Source organism: Acomys russatus, chromosome 31 (genome assembly GCF_903995435.1).
Source record: "Acomys russatus chromosome 31, mAcoRus1.1, whole genome shotgun sequence".
Classification (NCBI taxonomy): domain Eukaryota; kingdom Metazoa; phylum Chordata; class Mammalia; order Rodentia; family Muridae; genus Acomys; species Acomys russatus.
In genome coordinates, this window is record NC_067167.1 from 12652957 (window position 1) to 12670552 (window position 17596).

At 42.6% G+C, this 17596-nt stretch overlaps 1 protein-coding gene across 4 annotated transcripts in view; it reads right to left on the reverse strand.

The window, feature by feature from the left end:
• The window catches only part of Nr1h4 (nuclear receptor subfamily 1 group H member 4), a 56102-nt gene that overhangs the window by 13257 nt on the left and 25249 nt on the right, over positions 1 to 17596 (reverse strand). For 2 of the 4 annotated variants that reach the window (XM_051139832.1, XM_051139829.1), the window contains exons 3-6: positions 8556 to 8708; positions 6016 to 6149; positions 4236 to 4334; positions 3746 to 3845 (exon numbers count right to left, since the gene is read on the reverse strand). In XM_051139832.1, coding sequence (XP_050995789.1) covers positions 3746 to 3845; positions 4236 to 4334; positions 6016 to 6149; positions 8556 to 8708 — 486 coding nt within the window. The remainder of the gene's footprint in view (positions 1 to 3745; positions 3846 to 4235; positions 4335 to 6015; positions 6150 to 8555; positions 8709 to 17596) is intronic. The other 2 variants (XM_051139833.1, XM_051139830.1) reach the window with 1 other exon arrangement.

Sequence of the window (17596 nt, forward strand, 5' to 3'; positions counted from 1 at the left end):
AACGAGAAGCTGACTTTGTATGTGAGTCAGGTTTACTGAAGAAATGCTGTGAAAGCCAAGATGCCAGGCTCATGTATCATGATAAAAATAGGCTGACTTAGACCGAAGCAACCCTCAGAAACTGGCAGATTCCCCTTGAGCTGTTATTCTGGTTGTACCCTGGCGTGCACGGTCGACTCAGAAAATAAAAGCACCCCAATCCGGAATAGTGGGCTGACGCGCGAGGCTCAGACAGAGTGCAGTGAACCGGTAACAGTCCCATGTCCGTTAGCGTCATCTTGGGGTATGGATGTCTGCACCACGCAACGTGAGCATTAGTTTCAAGGAACGGAACACCATCTGCAAGACGCAAAGTCCTCGCGCAGACCTTTTAGAATGCAGCCCCCCCGAACCCGCTCTGACTTCCCGTCCATCTCCCCTTCCCTACCTCTCTCCCCCTGCTACTCTGAGGCCCTGGCTCTACTGAGATGTCAAAGTCGGCTGTTGTCTCAGACATGAATGCTCTTCCCTGGTATCCCCGTAGCTGCCTCGTCCTACCCCCGCCACAGGCATCAGTTACCAGCTGCAAGGTTATCCAATGTAAAACCCCAAGGTCTCACTAGATTCCTCCTGCTTCCTGACTGTCCACAGGATGCACCACTGCCTGTCGTGATACAGTGGATTCATGCTTATGGGTTGGCTGCTACCTAAGTTAGAATGTAAGCTTTTTAGAACTGAGAATGCCCGTTTTACTTACGTTTATAACCTCAATGCCGGGCACATAATAGGTACCTGACGTTATTTGTTGGGCGGCAGAACGATGAATAAATGATTTTTAAAAATGTCTAATGGCTTACCAGAGTGTTAAACAGCAAAGGACGTTGAAAGAGAGTAATGCTGGGGATTAACAGTCATTATCTGGGCTGGAGACTTAGCTCAGTTGTTAGAGTGATTGACTAAACCTACATGATGCCTTGGGTCCCAGCCCCACCCCCAGCACTACATAAAACTGGATATGGTGGCTCATATCTATAACTCATTATTTGTTAGGGAGACACAAAGAGACCAGAAGTTCAGGTCTTCTTCTTGTATCACTTGTTTGAGGTCAGTCTGGTTTCCATAAGACCTTGCCTAAAAGAAAATTCACTATCCTGAGAACTGCAGGCAGGATCTTGCCTTCTCCTTACTGGTCTGCAGCATCCTGGACAGTGTCTGGCAAAAGATGCACTCAGTGGGAAGTCTAATTTTCTGCAAATATCCTTTCAATATTGGCATTATATCACCAGCGCTGATATTTGTAGTGTTGTTTCCATAATTGGTATTGGGGGAAATAATTGACAGATGCCTTTTGTCTTTTGCTTCCTCCTGCTTTATTCATTGAGCACACATTAATTGTACTCACCCTTGGGAACTGGGGACTGGAAACAAAGAGAAGTTAAGATGCTTCTATTGCTTTGTCTTGTCACCTATTATTTCACAGATCAAAAGAAACTGACCATTTGACTTGGAGAATATATCTTCTCAGAGATGACTTTTTAAATGTCATAACCTTCTATCTTCTTCATTTATTCTCCCCCACAGTTTTTATTTTTGTATCATCTTGGTTTTTAATCAAGATTGGCGTCACCTTAATTAGCATATAACAAATTAAGCTTCTCTTTCATTAGTAAAGAACAAGAGAATATCAACGTTTCAATGACAGAGCGTTCCCCATTTTATGAGTTTTATTAGGCTGTCTATCTGTGACATGTTTAATAAAGGAAGAGCAAGATGGCAGCCAAGCGAAGGCAAATTAGCACATCTAATTAAAAACCCATGTCAGAAGTTATTGTCTGTAATTTCATAAGTCTTACGCCATTACTGAAGGTGTTTATTACACTCTACACTACTGAAATTTTAAAACCACTAATATTTTTAAATTCTTTTGAGACAAATTTTATTTAGGTAGCCCCACGCTAACTTTATTAATTTTTTTTTTCACTGAAACTATCTAAATGACTTCTTTGATGGCACTGATGACACAGATACACTGATAATGCAGGCTGGGAAACGTGGCTTGGCACTCCAGTCTGTTTATTGGAGAAGTTCATCAACTTAGCACATCAGGCAACACCTCTTTCCTTTACTTTACACAAACCACCATTCACCAATCTCTGTGGATTTTTAAATCTATCACCTATTTTTTCCTCCTTCTCTCTTTTGCTCTTATTACTTTCTTTCAAGCCTCCTTGCCTAGATTTGAGCAGCCGCATAGTAACTGATCTCCCACCTCCTGTCTTTTTCCATTCAAGTCTGCCTCACATAAACCTGATAAGGCTCTCTATCTGGAATGGAAATTTCATTATTTCCTAAAACCTCTTTACCACCCAGGGGGGCAATGGCTACATTCCTTAGTTTGGCCCTTATCAACTCATGCCAATTTGCCTCTCTACCTAGTCAAAGAGCATGACAAAGACATCATTCTATTGCTGTGTGTGTGTGTGTGTGTGTGTGTGTGTGTGTGTGTGTGATGGAACATATGTCCATGTATGTATTTCTAATTGTGTGTTCATATATACATGTGGGTGTGGCTTTGTGAAGGGCAGAAGTCAGCACTGAGTATCTTCTCCAAACACTCTCCATCTTATTTTTTCAGACAGGCTCACTGACTCTGGACCCCACTGAATCAGCTAGCCTGGCTGGCCAGCAAATCCTGAGGATCGGCCTGTTGTCTTTCGCTCCCCAGGGCTGGGATTAAAGGAGTTGATATCACCATTCCTGGCTGCCTGCATGGGTACGGGAGATCCAAAATCAGGTCCATGTCTTTGGCCTCTGCTGCACACACACACACACACACACACACACACACACACACACACACACACACATACACACATATACACACACACACACACACACAGAGAGAGAGAGAGAGAGAGAGAGAGAGAGAGAGAGAGAGAGAGGAGAGAGAGAGAGAGAGAATAAAAATATCTTTAAAATATCTAATCTGGATATAATCTTTCAGAACGCTCTTTGCTTTTCTCAAACTCAGTTCCTCTCTGTTCAAGTAGTGCAGGTGTGTGTGTGTGTGTGTGTGTGTGTGTGTGTATGTGTGTGTGTGTGAGTGTGTGTGTGTGTGTAATACATTTTAACTATCCTTCTTGAAGGGAATATCCATGCACTTGTGCGGTATCAACCACTGCTTACGAACAAATAGATAAATGGCAACTATTCAGAGTCTCAATTCTGACCTATTGATTTGGAAGATTTTATTTTCTTAAGACCGGATCTAATGTATACCAGGTTGGCCTCAAACATGATATGCAGCCAAGGATGAGCATGAACTTCTGTGTCTCCTGCCTCCACCTTCTGGGTGCTAGAATTTATAAGCACATAGCATCAGGCCCAGTTTACACAATGCTGTGGGTCAGGCTCAGAGCTGCATGAACACTAGGCACGTGTTCTACCAACTGAACTTCAGCCCAAGGAAGGACTATTGTGATTCCAAGGATGCTTTCTGCCTCTGGCTCTCCGTGTCTATACTAATGAGAAACATTAAGTCAGTTATGCTTTTGATCTTATAGTGGGTTGAATCTCTCAATGTCACGGGAAAACTGTACGGAGTAGTAGAGTAACTACAAATGGAAAAACACCCAGCAAAAGAAAATGATGACGACAGGTCTGATCACATAGGAGTGCTTTAAGAACAGAAAGAAAAGTGATTAATATTATCATGGCACATTTTACACATTTCAAGAACATTAATTTTTATTATTTAAAACAATACCTGGAAGTTTCTTTGTAAATTCTACAAGAATCTGCACATGACTGGTAGCCATTTCTGTTAATATGAGAAAATTTTCTTCTGCGCTAAATTCTTCTTTTAACTAAATTTTAAGGGGAAAAAAAAAGTAAATGATTAATAAAAAGACAGGAAAAGGATAACTCAACATAAAATCATTAAAGGAAAAAAAACCAACAGACTTGACCAATGAAATTTAAAGATCCAGATCCCATTTGGGAAGCAATTACTATTTGTAAGATAGATGTAAGACTTCTTTTTCTAATAGTTTAATGATGATAAAAGTTTGAACGTATAACTTGAAGTCTCAGTACAATCACTTTGAGTAACACATTTATATAAATCTCACCTTAAAAGGTAGTAAAAGCTCTCTCTCTCTCTCTCTCTCTCTCTCTCTCTCTCTCTCTCTCTCTCTAACATACACACACACACAATGCTAACTTTAAACAAGAGTATTTTCAGATAGTATACATACAATTTTATTTGTTATTTCCTGAGGCATCCTCTGTTTGCTGTATGAATCCATAATATAATCCAGGAGGGTCTGCTGGTCTGGGGTGAGTTCAGTTTTCTCCTACACTGGCAAGAAAATGGAAGGTGTTAGGGAGGACGGTTAAAGGCATATGCCAACACGTGCACCTATCTACAACAAACTAGTAAGAGAGGATTTTTTTCAAAGCCCTAGGAACCGCAAGCTTTCACATAGCAGGAAATACATTTCCCTAGGTCCTGGCCCGAGCAGCAACACATTTCCCTGAAGTTGTTTCAACTTGCTCATTTTCCTATTTAGAAAATACGAACAATGAAATATTCTCTCATGCACCTCAGGGGAATAAAGAGCAGTGTGAATGTAAGTGAACCCAGTAGCCCTTGAAGGCCAGTAGAATTTCAAGGTTAAAATCACAGCTTCCTGTGTACTAAGTGGAGACCCCGTCTACACAGGGTCATCTACACTCAAGGGTGGCAAACCGTGGCCTATGGACCAAACCCACCTGTATAAACATAAACTTTTATTGGAGTGTGGCCATGTTCCTTTTGCTGATATATTGTCTGTGTTTTTTTTTTTTTTAAATGGCAGAACGTGTGGCCAATGCCTGAAAGCCCACCTATCTAGCACATTGTAGAAGAAAAAAAAAAATGTCTGCTGAACCCACAGTCACCATTCGCCCCAACCGAGACCCCAGACATTCCTTTCCCACCTCGCTGTCGCTTGGGAAGTATAAACCATCGCGTTAACTTTTTGTCTTCTTACACCAAACCATTACTGATGAGATACTGTGGGAGAACAACCCTTTTTCATAAGTTGACATTTGCCCGACATCGATATAGACATTGTGTTTAAAAACCTAACAGCAGCTAAAGTTCTTCCCGCTGAGTAAACACAAGCAAAGGCGTAGTGTGGGTATCACGGCTTATTGTTTTTCCGGCCAACAGCAGATAAGAATTCTTCTAGATAGTCTGTGACATACACAGTGTGGGCGTCTAAGCAGCCCAGATGGCGTTCCCTCACTTTCTCCTTACTCACTCATGGTTTCTCTATTGGTCCCCAGAGGTGTGGTACCCTGGTCTACTTATTGACGAGGACCAATCCACGGCCTCTGATGAGTCTAGACTTCCCAAGTTGGAACTGTGATACGGTCCCCAAGTGGGGAGCTGAGATATGGTCCTCAAATACGCAGGTGGAGCCCAAGCATGGTAGTGCAGCTTTCAACCCCAGAATTCTGGAGGAAAGTCCCAGCACTTGGGAGGCAGAGGCAAGTGGATCTCTGTGGGTTTGAGGCTATCCTGGTCTAAATAGTGTGTTCCAAGCCAGCCATGGCCACATAGTCAGATCCCATCTTAAACAAATTAACAAACATCCCTCAAGTGAGCAATTCTATCCTAAAGACTAAATTAACACATCACACACCCCCGGCAACCCCTGGCACTTGACAACCTCCCAGCCACACTAACTGACGGGTCCCCAGAAGCGCAGCCACTGACTGACAGGTCCCCAGAAGCACAGCCACTGACTGACAGGTCCCCAGAAGCGCAGCCACTGACTGACAGGTCCCCAGAAGCGCAGCCACTGACTGACAGGTCCCCAGAAGCACAGCCACTGACTGACAGGTCCCCAGAAGCGCAGCCACTGACTGACAGGTCCCCAGAAGCGCAGCCACTGACTGACAGGTCCCCAGAAGCGCAGCCACTGACTGACAGGTCCCCAGAAGTGCAGGCACCGCTAGGTTTCTGGCAACGCCATCGCGGTCTGTTACCCTGCATGACTTGGTCGTGGAGGTCACTTGTCGCAAGTCGCGTCCTTCGCTGTCCTCGCTCACTGTCTGATCTGCATGCTGCTTCACGTTTTTCCTCAGCCGTTTAGATTTACATTGAATTTCAGTTAACAAACCTTGACAAAAAAAAAAAAAAAAAAGGGAAAAGGAACAGAAAATCTTTTGGGGGATGTGACCCTGAAGCACATGCCACGTAACGTGGCCCTGAAGCAGCTGTTCCGTGGTCAGTTCGTGTGATGGGTCAGAATTAATTCTAGCTCCCAGCACCCACACCATGTGTGTGGGGTGCCTCACATCCACCTGTGATTTCAGCTCCAGGGGGTTCCCTGCCCTCTCCTGGCCCCCTCGGGTACCTTACATGCATGACATGCATTCACACAAACACATACACATAAACAAAAACAAATCATAAGGAAAAATAAAAGGCTATTGCTTTAAGATTTGATTTTGAGTGAAGCATTTGACACCTATGAGTCTGCTTCTTCATTTGTAAAATACAGATACATACTTGCCGAGTTTTGCATGTATGTGGTTAGAATTTTTTTTTTTTTAAACTGAGCTTTACATATAAAGAATTTGTGATGTTAGGATTCTACAAAGCCCAAGGTGTTTAGTCAATGGCACGTAAGTGACATACTCCTTGTTCCTGGTCTAGTAGACCAGGGAAGCTGGCTTCAACACATATAATTATTTTTATTTTCAGCTATATTGATACTGTTCAATAGAAGATGTATCCAGGTTTATATAAAAATTGTTGAGTGAAACAAACATGAACATGTTTCAGAAAATATGAATCCTATTAACCTACACAAGTTACTTAAAGATATAAAGGCTAAAATACTTAAGGAAGGCTAGCCATTGCTTGGTCCCTCTATAAAAGATGAAGCCTCTAGACTTGTGCTATTTGTGGGGGAATAGGTGGAACCTTTAGAGGGGCCTCTCGAAGAGCTGTGAGTCATTGGTGGTATGCCCTCAGATGAGACTATGGGACCCCAGCTTCTCCCCAAGTCTCTTTTTTCTTCCAGGCCAGGAAGTAGGCTTTGCCCTGTAGCACCTCTGCCATGCTTAACTGCAGTGGAAACTTCTGAAAGTGTGAGCCAAAAGGAATGTTTTCTCTTAGTAATTCTCCCAGGCTCTTTTAAAAAATGATAGAACCCAACTAACACAAAGCATTGGATTTTTTTTTAATGAGCATATGATCTCATCATTGATTATGCTTTGAGCTTTAACAAGTAGTGCAGAATCCCCTTCCATATTTAAAGGATGTCTTTTTTTTTTCTGCTCTCAGTGGCAATGAAACAAAGCTCCTGGAGGGTCACTGTGCAAAGGCTCATGAAACAGCTCCATCCCTGACAGGAAGATTTTCCTGCTTATAAATAAAACTACGGACTTTTATGCGGAGGGTCTCTTACAAAAGGAGCCATTATGGAACAAGTTCATGTTTCAGTAATGAGAAACACGAACCGTCCAGTGTCAATGTATTTCCATTGCAAGATTGGATTGCAGCTGCTGCACCCCTCTCCTCCCGCTGCCACCCCCCCCCACCTGCCACCTGCCCGACACTTGCCTTCTTCCCCCCTCCCCCATTCCGGCCCCAGTTCAGGCTCTTATTTCATGTATGCTAAAATGTGATTGTAATCAGCCCGTATAAAACTTTCATCCATCCGCGGCTGGATTATTTATTTACACAGACCGATTTTTCTCCCTCCTGCACACATTGTTTCTCTGGGAGCATCCTGGTCACCCATACAGTTTGGGAACAATAGGACCCGAGTCACCTTCCACGGGCTTTTATTTCAAGCGGCATTCCCTCCCTGAATGTTGTCATCTCCTCAGTGACATTTGTTTGCCTGTTTGTTTTGAGGAGGAACGAGGCATATCTCTCAATCTGAGTGAAAAGTTAATGGCGTTATACTAACATGCATTCCAACTTTCTGATGAAGACAGTGGTTCCTCATAAAGTCAGTGTTTAATACAGTGTCCCTTTATCAGATTGAAGGACAAAATTATATTAAAACTCAGGGTAGTTAATTTCCTGTGTAAACCTATACAAATTGGCCCACAGCTGCACTAAAAGGAGACAAAGCCTTAATAAAAATGACTTAGTTTAAAACCCTATTTAGATAATTCAGAGGCAGTTATTGGTCCGAAGCTATGAGTTTTTATGGTAATTAAGCAATAAATAAGAAGTACATTAAAATCGAATTTAGAGGGACCTTTCAGAATGTCATCCTACATAGCCCATTAGACCGAGTTATTTCAATGACATGCCAGTGACACAACACTCCTTGTATAAATTCCTTACAACAAAGGAAACCAAAACCAAAACCAAACCCAGTCATTTCCTTCAGAGAGCTAAGATGCTCTTTGGGTGGTGGTTTAAAGAAATCAGCGGCCCATAGTCCGTTCCAAGAACCAAGATGGCTCAGCAGATTCCGTCTTGAACGTGGGGGCAGTCTGGGTTACACGGCACCTGCCTCCTTAAGAAGTTTTAGCGGAATTTAAGTGCTTGAAGTGGATACCTGTATACATACATTCAGCCAACATTCCCATCTCTTTGCACTTTCTTAGCCGGCACTCCTGGCACTTCCGTCGCATGTACATGTCCATCACACAGTTGCCCCCATTTTTACACTTGTACACGGCATTTTTGGTAATGCTTCTCCGGAAGAAACCTGTGGGAGAAACACTGGAAAGTGTTAGAAGATCTGTAGCAAGTATTCAGAAAATATATGTAGATTTAGATACATCAGGACTCCCTCCCTCCCCTCCCCCCCCCCCCCCCCGCCATGAACCTGCTGGGGATCAACCAGATGAGCCTCCAGCAATGGGTATGTAGCAGTGGGACATTTTTCCTTGCACTGTTGTTGAAAAGGGAGCTATTTTAAATTTGTCTCTCTAAAACAGGTGAGAATAGGGCCTCTCCTAGGGAAAAAAAATTTAGGTGTCTGTTTAAGAATATATTACTAGCTGGGGGTGGGGTAGGGTGGTACAGGCCTGTAATCCCAGCACTCAGGTAACAGAGGCAGGCAGATCTCTGTGAGTTTGAGGTCAGCCTGGTCTACAGAATGAGTTCCAGGACATCCAGTACTACACAAAGAAACCCTGCCTGGAAAAAAAACCAATATATATTATATATATTTAATAAGTATATATAAACATATAAAATATACTTTATATAATATTATGTGATATATTAAGTACATAATATATAAAATATGAATATAATATATATCACTTTCATTTATCTTTATTGTAGGACAATTACATGCCAGTAAGTACCCTGTGCTGGCACTGTAAAGGCAAACAATCCACCCCTGCCCTCCCAGAGTTCAAAGGTTGACCAAAAGCAAATGCATGCACATAACTAGACAAGTGAAAAGTGGGGGTTGTATGCCTACTCCTGGGCACTGTGCTGGGGCAGCACAAACGCAGATAACAGGTAGCGAGCGAGGGGTTAGAGACTTGGCTCTGTGTTCAAGAGCATGTGATGCTAGTGCAGAGGACCAGGGTTGGGTTCACCAAACTCACATGGCACTTTCCAACCACCCGTAAAACTCCAGTTCCAGCAACCCAACACCTTCCCTAGACCTCCGTGAACATCAGCCGTCTGTGAGGTACGTATACACAGATGGTCAAAACACTCATGTGACACATAAAATAAAATAAAAATCCTTTTTTTTTTTCTTTCCCCCTAAGCTTTGAAAGTGAGCAATAAGCAAAAAGCCAGAAACTGTATTGTTGTTTACTGGCATTTAAGGAAGAAAGTTGTGTTCAAGGGTTTAGTTCTTCGGCACTTAAAATTAGTAATTAGTAATTAGTAACTAGGCCTTGCCTGACAATTAAAACGCCAAGCTTGATTTAAAAGGCAGTATTAAAAAAAAAAAAAAAAAGCAGTATCTCCTCAGAGAAGAGACCCTACAGCTGCAGCTGGTTCAGGGAAGATGCCGAAAAGCAGGAAGGGATGTGGCTCCACCCTCCCAGATGTGCCACATCTGTGTGTTCTCCTCTATCTACCTAGCCATAGGTCCCTGCAGAGTTGCTGTGGTGGTGGTGGTGAGCAGGGACACACACTCGGGTAGCAAGAGAAGTGACAGAGAAGCCAAAATACTCGTTTGGCGCAGAAGCTTACACACTTAGCCACAGTGCCACCTTCGGAAGATTTGCTGACATGTGGTAAACCATGGTTCAAAGACACTAATGGAAATTTCCAGAACTAAACCCCTCATAAAATTTGAAATTATACATGTTTCTGAGTAGTGTGATGCATAGGAGTGGGATTTTTTTTTTCCCCTTGTAGTCTTACCCAGGATAAGAATCATCCTTTTAGCCAGCAAATCTGCATTGTACCAATTTCCCACCAAGTGGCATTTATGCATTTATGCTACTATTACAACTGCCCATTGTTCTAATTTTTCTATTTTGTCCATGGCTATTACTGAGATAGCTTCCTGTGCCTAATTCTTCACTATATAGCTATATATATGGGTCACAGTTTGGAGCCTCTACTGGGTATCTTGAGGTATAGCCACTGTGGATGAGGGAGGGCACTACTGTGTTGTTATAAGCTGGGTGTATGTGGCAAGTTTTCAGAGTGGATATTTCCTCTCTTAGACTGGGCTCCTAAAGAAGCCTTCCCATCACTGGGCTACTTCCACTCGGACCTCATTGATGAGAGCAGAGCTGTTTCCATTCTACCTCATAGTTGTAGCTCCTTCTCTAGCCTCGAGGGGTTTGGTGGTTTACTCCTGTCCTACCTGGTGTTAACTGTTAACTTGACAGCATCTGGAATCACCAGGCCTTTTCAAAAGTCTCAGTTGAGTAATTGTCTTTATTAGGTTGCTCTGTGGGCACGTCTATGAAGGGGTCTTAAGTGTTAATTGATGTAGGAGGGACTGGTACCACCCACGGTGGACTGGGACCTCCTACATCTTGGGTTGTATAAGCAAGTTACGGATTGAGCCAGCGGGCAGTGTCCTTCCAGCAAGCTTGGTTTCTGTTGTACTTCATTGGCTGTGAGTGAGCTCTCTATTGCAGATAATAATACTACAGAAAACAGCAAAGAGACTTATCTTGAACTCTTGCCTTGCCTTGGATGAACCGTGACCTAGAAGCATAAGTTGAAATAAACCCTTTCTTACACTAAGTTGCTTTTGGCAGAGTTTTATCACAGCAAGAGAAAGAAAACAGAACAACTCCACATCGTTTGCGCTGAGGTCTTCTTGTCTGGGGTTCTTGGCAAGGACTTAAACTAACCTAAGATGACTGGCTCTTGTCCAAGACATAAGTCGTTATTTTAACAGATGTTGGAATAATAGCAAACATTTATTACTTACATCCTATTGTCCTGACCACTTTACCACCACTTAGCTACTTAATTACAGTATCAGTTTTACAAAGAACATTGTATCCTCTCCCCTGTATTTTAAAGGAAAGGAAAAAAAAAAAAAAAAAAAAAAAAAAAAAAAAAAAAAAAAAAAAAAACGATAGAGAGAAATTAAAAGCATTGGCCATGATTTTATGTACTAGGAGAACTCAGGGCCTAGGAAGTCACTCTCTAAAGCCCACACTCTCCATCCCTCTGCCACAGTAACCTCTCCCAGGGCACAGGAGGAGAGAATAGCTTAACATTAGGCACTGACAGAAAACTGCATTCTCCGATTTCCCAGGTGTCAAGATGGCTAAGACATTCCTGTCTTCAGAGCTCTCAGCTTAGGAATGTGACGAAGTAAATTCAGAGCAGAATGCAAGATAGGGTGACAGTTCGCCAAGTCAGTAATACGTTACTGAAATGCAGAAGAAAAAATGTTGGATCATAGAACAAGATTTTGGGTTGTCCTATGTGCTTCTAAAGGTTGTGTCACGTTTTAGAGGGAGGAGAACAATTGCCATGTAGACATGGAAAGTTGCATATTTCTTATGAAAACTATGAAAAATTATCCAACTATCACTCAAAAATTATCATAAAGTAACTAATGCCTAAGAATTAAATGTTGAGCTGGGGCGACCCTAATTCCAAGTAGGGAAGTCAGAGAAGGGTTTATGAAAAACTTGAAGAAGGGCTCACAGATTAATTTTTGAAACATCTCCCATGGCAGAGGGGAGACTTCCTGGGAATGGGCAAGGCAGGGTGTTAGGGAAGTCCATAGGGAAAGCAGACAATCCATTCCGGTAGCAGGGTAGAGCCTGGGAGTGTTAGTGAGGGGTGGCAAAAGGGGATGGAGCGAGAAACTAATATTAAAGGCCCTTTGAATGCCACACAGAGGGATATTTTTGCTATGTAGAAAAAGAAAGATCCTTAAAGAACTTGGCAGTAAAAGGTCTGACCTAACCTGCATTTGGAGACAATCCTTGAAGAGAAAACAAGATGAAGAAGTGTGGAACCAGAGACCAGAGACAGGAGACCGGTACCACAACACAGCTGAAAGGTTAGAGGTGCCGAGGCCAGACTGGGAGAGAACATGGTAGCCTTGGGAAAGCAACTAAACATGCAAACAGAGGCCACAGGAAAAGGCAGCTTATGCCAACGGGAACTGAGTCACGGGCTCGTTCGTTTGCCCACTTGTCAGTTGGTGTGAATTTCAGCAGGAAAGATCTTAACACTTTCCTAAATGTCAAATCCAACCAAATAAAATCTTAAAAACAACAACAACAACAAAACCCCAACCACTCTATACTTCAGATTAACACTGAATCAAGAGAGACCAAATACCAAAGTGTGCATTTTTAGTGAGTAAAGGAAAAGGAACCTTTTTTCCCCATTGCCAAATCATTGCTCAGTGACCATCTTAGCTCCTGTGAGTCAGTCTTCCCATGAGTCCCAGCTCCGCCTAGGCAAGGTTCCCTTCAAAGCTGTCATAGATACTGACAGACGGCTCAATAGTTAACAGAATAAAACTCCTTATTCCAAGATGAATCAAAGGAAGGATGCTGGGGACAATTCTGCAGGCTTTCTTTTTTTTATTATTATTATTTTTACCCCTGGTATTAAACTGAAAAGGAAACCATTAGCATATCAATAGCCGAATTAATTAGCTTTCACTCTGGGAGAGCAACACAATATTATCACTACATCGGTCAGATGTGGGCACATAGACTGCATTTATACTTATGCAAATCTAACACACAGCTACGCCTCTATCTTGCTCCCTTTTGTGCATACTCAACAATGCTCATATCAGAAGAGTCATTTGAAAGTGAATGGGAGGAAAATTCAGAGTCAGAGCCTTCCCAATGTAAAAGATCAGTGGTGAGGAGGCCTGCCATTGCCAACGTGGTGGGTAGGGAATTCCTGGCTTGTTGGAACAACTTGGAGATGATATTTTCACGGATCTTGTCATGCTAACGTATATGCCTGCATGGATGTCACACTGGACATTTGTGGTCGACGTGGGACTCCACGGATAGTATGAACTCTATACATGATCATTTGATGTTTTACATGTTGAAGGATCTCTGTGCCTTTAAGACAGCAATAAGCCTAGAACTCAGAGATCTTTATGTAGAACACGGCCTACCAAGAGATAATTTTACGTAGCGCTTATTTCGAGCCAGATGCGTATGGTATCTACCTCACTCTTAATCCAGTGAGGCAGATGTTATTATTCTTTCTCTCCCACCGAAGAGGAACTTGGTTTGCACAGAGGCTAACTTGCTTAAGGTCCTACAGGCAATAAATTGTAGAGCCTGGGTTTGAATCCTGGTAGTTTGGACTCTTGCTTTCAACCACTACTTTCACGGGGCCTTCAAAGAGAATAAAGAGTTTTCTCAAGACGTGAATTTCCCCAAATCTCAACACAGCGTGGAAAAACCCAGCCAGTGACAAAAATGAGTTATGGTTCTCACGTTGAACCCATGAATACCTCACAGTCGTCTTAGTAATGGTAAAATGAACCAAAATTCGAGTCATACGTGTATGCTTAGTTCTTGCTCCTATTGATTTTTTTTTCATTTTCTTTCCACCCCAGGAAGGTAACCATCATTTTATGCTCACTTACTTCAACAAAAGCTAAAGTCATCTTCCTCTGCATAAATGTAAATCTTGCCCAGGGCTTTCATCTTTAACCTTTCATTGAAAGAGTTATTCTGGATCATCCGAAATGTAAAAGACGGGCGTTGTAGTAAATACAAAGTTAAATGGCTAATATTGCTAAATAGCCTGTAATTATTATGGTGGTATTATCTCATCCACTATAATAATCAACAACAGACACAAGGCTGGGGCAGCAGTGGTGCACGCCTGTAATACCAGCACTGAGGAGGCAGAGGCAGGCAGACCTCTGTGAGTTCGAGGCCAGCCTGGTCTAGAAAGAGAGTTCCAGGACAGCCAGAGCTACACAGAGAAATCCTGTTTCGAATAACCAAAAAAAAAAAAAAAAAAAAAAAAAAAGACACAGACGCCTTATTTTACCTGGGGCTGCCAGATATTAATCCCTAAACTACCTCCCGTTATCTCCCAGCCCCCATCCCATCCCATCTGCTTTAATTATTTCTATCTGGGCTGCTTCCCGTACAGAATCCCAAAATACTTGCTTATGCTGCCCATCTGGGCCTCTTCTTTCCACGCAGAATTTCAGACTTCCTCCTCTGGGCCCGCATGGTTCTTTACCTATCCCATGGCGATTCTATTGACCCCACTGCTAGCCCAGTTCCCACCCCAGTCCCTCTTTCCTCCTACCCAAGATCCTTCTGTCCCCAAAGCCTGGGAACTTTAGCTCTGCCCCTCATCTCTGCCCTGCTCATGTGGAGGCCTTTTATTTAGCCAATCAGGAATCATTTCTTAGCCAAGGTTACAAATGTCATTTTTGGGGTACATGAGTGTACAAAATAATTAACGTTAGAATGCATGCATAGCACTAAACCAACCCCCAACAGATGGGTGGATACTTCCAGAGTCGGGGAGGGGACAGAAGCAGCTTAGCTGGGAACAGGCTTGCAAGACTTCCTCAGAGCTTTGGAATGGAGTGAATCTCAAAGGTTCTGTGAGCGGTGGCCCAGTACCCATGAAGAGCCCTCCGAGAAAAGGGGACTCCGTGGGGACAGGGCCTATAGCTCAGCAGTAGGCTGCTTGGGCAGCTTAAGTTTCACATAAGATAAATCTAAAATGACGAGGGATATAGCTCAGCTGAAGGCTGCCTGTGCGGCATGCACAAAGCCTTTGAAACGTTACACATAAGGAAAATCTACGCAGAGGTGACTGCCTAGAGCAAAGCGAAAAGAAATTGATTTCAAACAAAATTCATTTCAGAATCTACTCAGGGAAGTAGCATTCTTTGTATATGAGAGTTGAAAACACAACACCAGACAAAAACAAATAGAAAAACATTTCTAACAGACTAAATAAAAGAATTTAAACATTTTTTTTAGTTCACCCATCAAGATTGGCGGCATGCAGCAAAGTCAATGCATTTGGGGGGTGACTAACAACACTAAAATGCATTTTCTATGCTAACACCTAAAACTCGGTGGCCTAAGCATTGCTCCACGAAGCTAGGAAAAACGAGGAAATTAATCGCCATGAAGATCAAAAAAATCAGACCGGAAATTCATGTAACATAAAATAGGAAAACAATGCTTAAAAAAAAAATCAATGAGATTAAAAGATAACTCCTAGTAATTAATAAATCCCTAGAGAGGCTAACCAATAAAAAAAAAAAGATATAAATTATGAATATCACAAATGGAACGGGCCCATCAGTACAGATCTGTTAAAAGGAAAACAAGGAAATAAGAACTCTATGGATTACCAATCACTCTACTCTCACAAATTTAATGATTTCAATGCAATACCTTAAAGAATTCTTATCAAAACTTACTGGTAAGGAACTGTTCAATAAGACAGAATTTTTAAATAACCTCCTAAACCAGAAACTAGAGGCCCAGACAGTTTCACTGGTTAATCCAATCCACCATCTGAAGATGAAATGCTGTCTGTCGATTCTCTTTTTCAGTAGACAGAAGGACCACTTCCTAGGCTTTTTATGAGGTCAGCAATACCTTAATATCAGAAAACATACCAACACGGGGAACAAAAGTATAGGTCACTATCTAATTTTTTCCCTTGTTTATGTGGGGTACGAGGGAAGGTGTGCATGCCTGCTGACACTCACACAAAGGTCAGAGTGGGGTTTTCAGGCTGCATTTCTCCATCACCCTGTCTTATTGCCTCAAGACAGGGCATCTCGTGGGAAGTGCATCATTTCATGTAGGCTGGTTGTCCAGCTTGCTCGGGGGATCTACCTGTCGTCTCCTCCTCCTCCTCCTCCTCCTCCTCCTCCTCCTCCTCTTCCTTCTCCTCCTCTTCCTCCTCTTCCTCCTTCTCCTCCTTCCCTTTCTTCTTCAAATCTGGAATTAGGGGTGTAAACAGCCATGCTTGGCTTTTAATATAGATGCCTGGGATTTATCTCAGGTCTCTGTCCTTACAAAACAAATGTCTTCACATGTTGGACAATCTCCCCAGCTTCACAATTTTCCTACTCTAAGAGTAGGAAATAATAATAATAATAATAACAACAACAGCAATAATAATAATTATTATTGTTATTATTATTATTATCATCTCTGGTTAGAACGGCTTTTTATCTGTTTTTGTCTGGCATTGTGTTTCCAACTCTCTTTATATAAAGAATACCTCACTGGGTAGATTCTGAAATGAATTTCATTTGCTACTATTTGAACCAAACCTTTTATCATTTTTCCCCAAATTTGAGCTTACATAGGAACACCTTGAGTCTAGTCCAACAGGAAACATAGCATACCATGGGGCCTTTCAGGTTTCTATGCTTAAGGGCAAAGGCCATGTTGGCAGCTGTTAGCTCACTAACTAAGACCACTGACAACAGTTACTTAGCCAAGATGAAGTTGTCTGTCATAACTGCCTAGAAAAAGAGTCATTCATGAATATCATTGGTAGGATGATGGAACTCTCTGGACTTCAGAGACCACACAAGAGCTGCATGCTGCTATACGTGCAGCTACGGCTGTAGGGGATGGAGTGCAATGGAGGGTGGAACCGTGCAAACTGCCTTAGAGGCCTCCCAACCAGGTTCAGAGTAAGCAGCTGTTTTCCTCTCTGAGACTACAAAGCACTGCTTGCCAGGCTTGGGTGCGGCACACAAGTAGAGCATTTTTGTACTGTGTGCATATGGCACACACATGATACAAACACATATGTGTATAGAAAGCACTGCCTCTCAGATAATAAACAGGCTAAAGGTTTGGAAAGGGTGTCAGAGCCTCCTGGGAAGCCAGAAGAGAGTAGGGGATGGGGGGGCACCCCCACACTCCCAAGCCTTTCCACCTCAACCTCCTCCTTCACACTACAGAAGCTGGACTAGAATGCTCTCCCATCTGGCCCTCCTCTGTCTGTTCTTCCACGTTGAACAGAAGGCAGATGAGTCAGCTATCCAAATGAAAGCCGAAACAAAACCAACGAGCTAAAACCTAGAAAAGTGTAAGTTCCTTGGTGGTACTCTCTGCAGAGTGGACTTGGAGGAGAAGTGGGCTGGGGCAGAGGCCATTTCCCAACAAGTCTCCCTTTAATTTCAAATGGCCTCGGAATCAC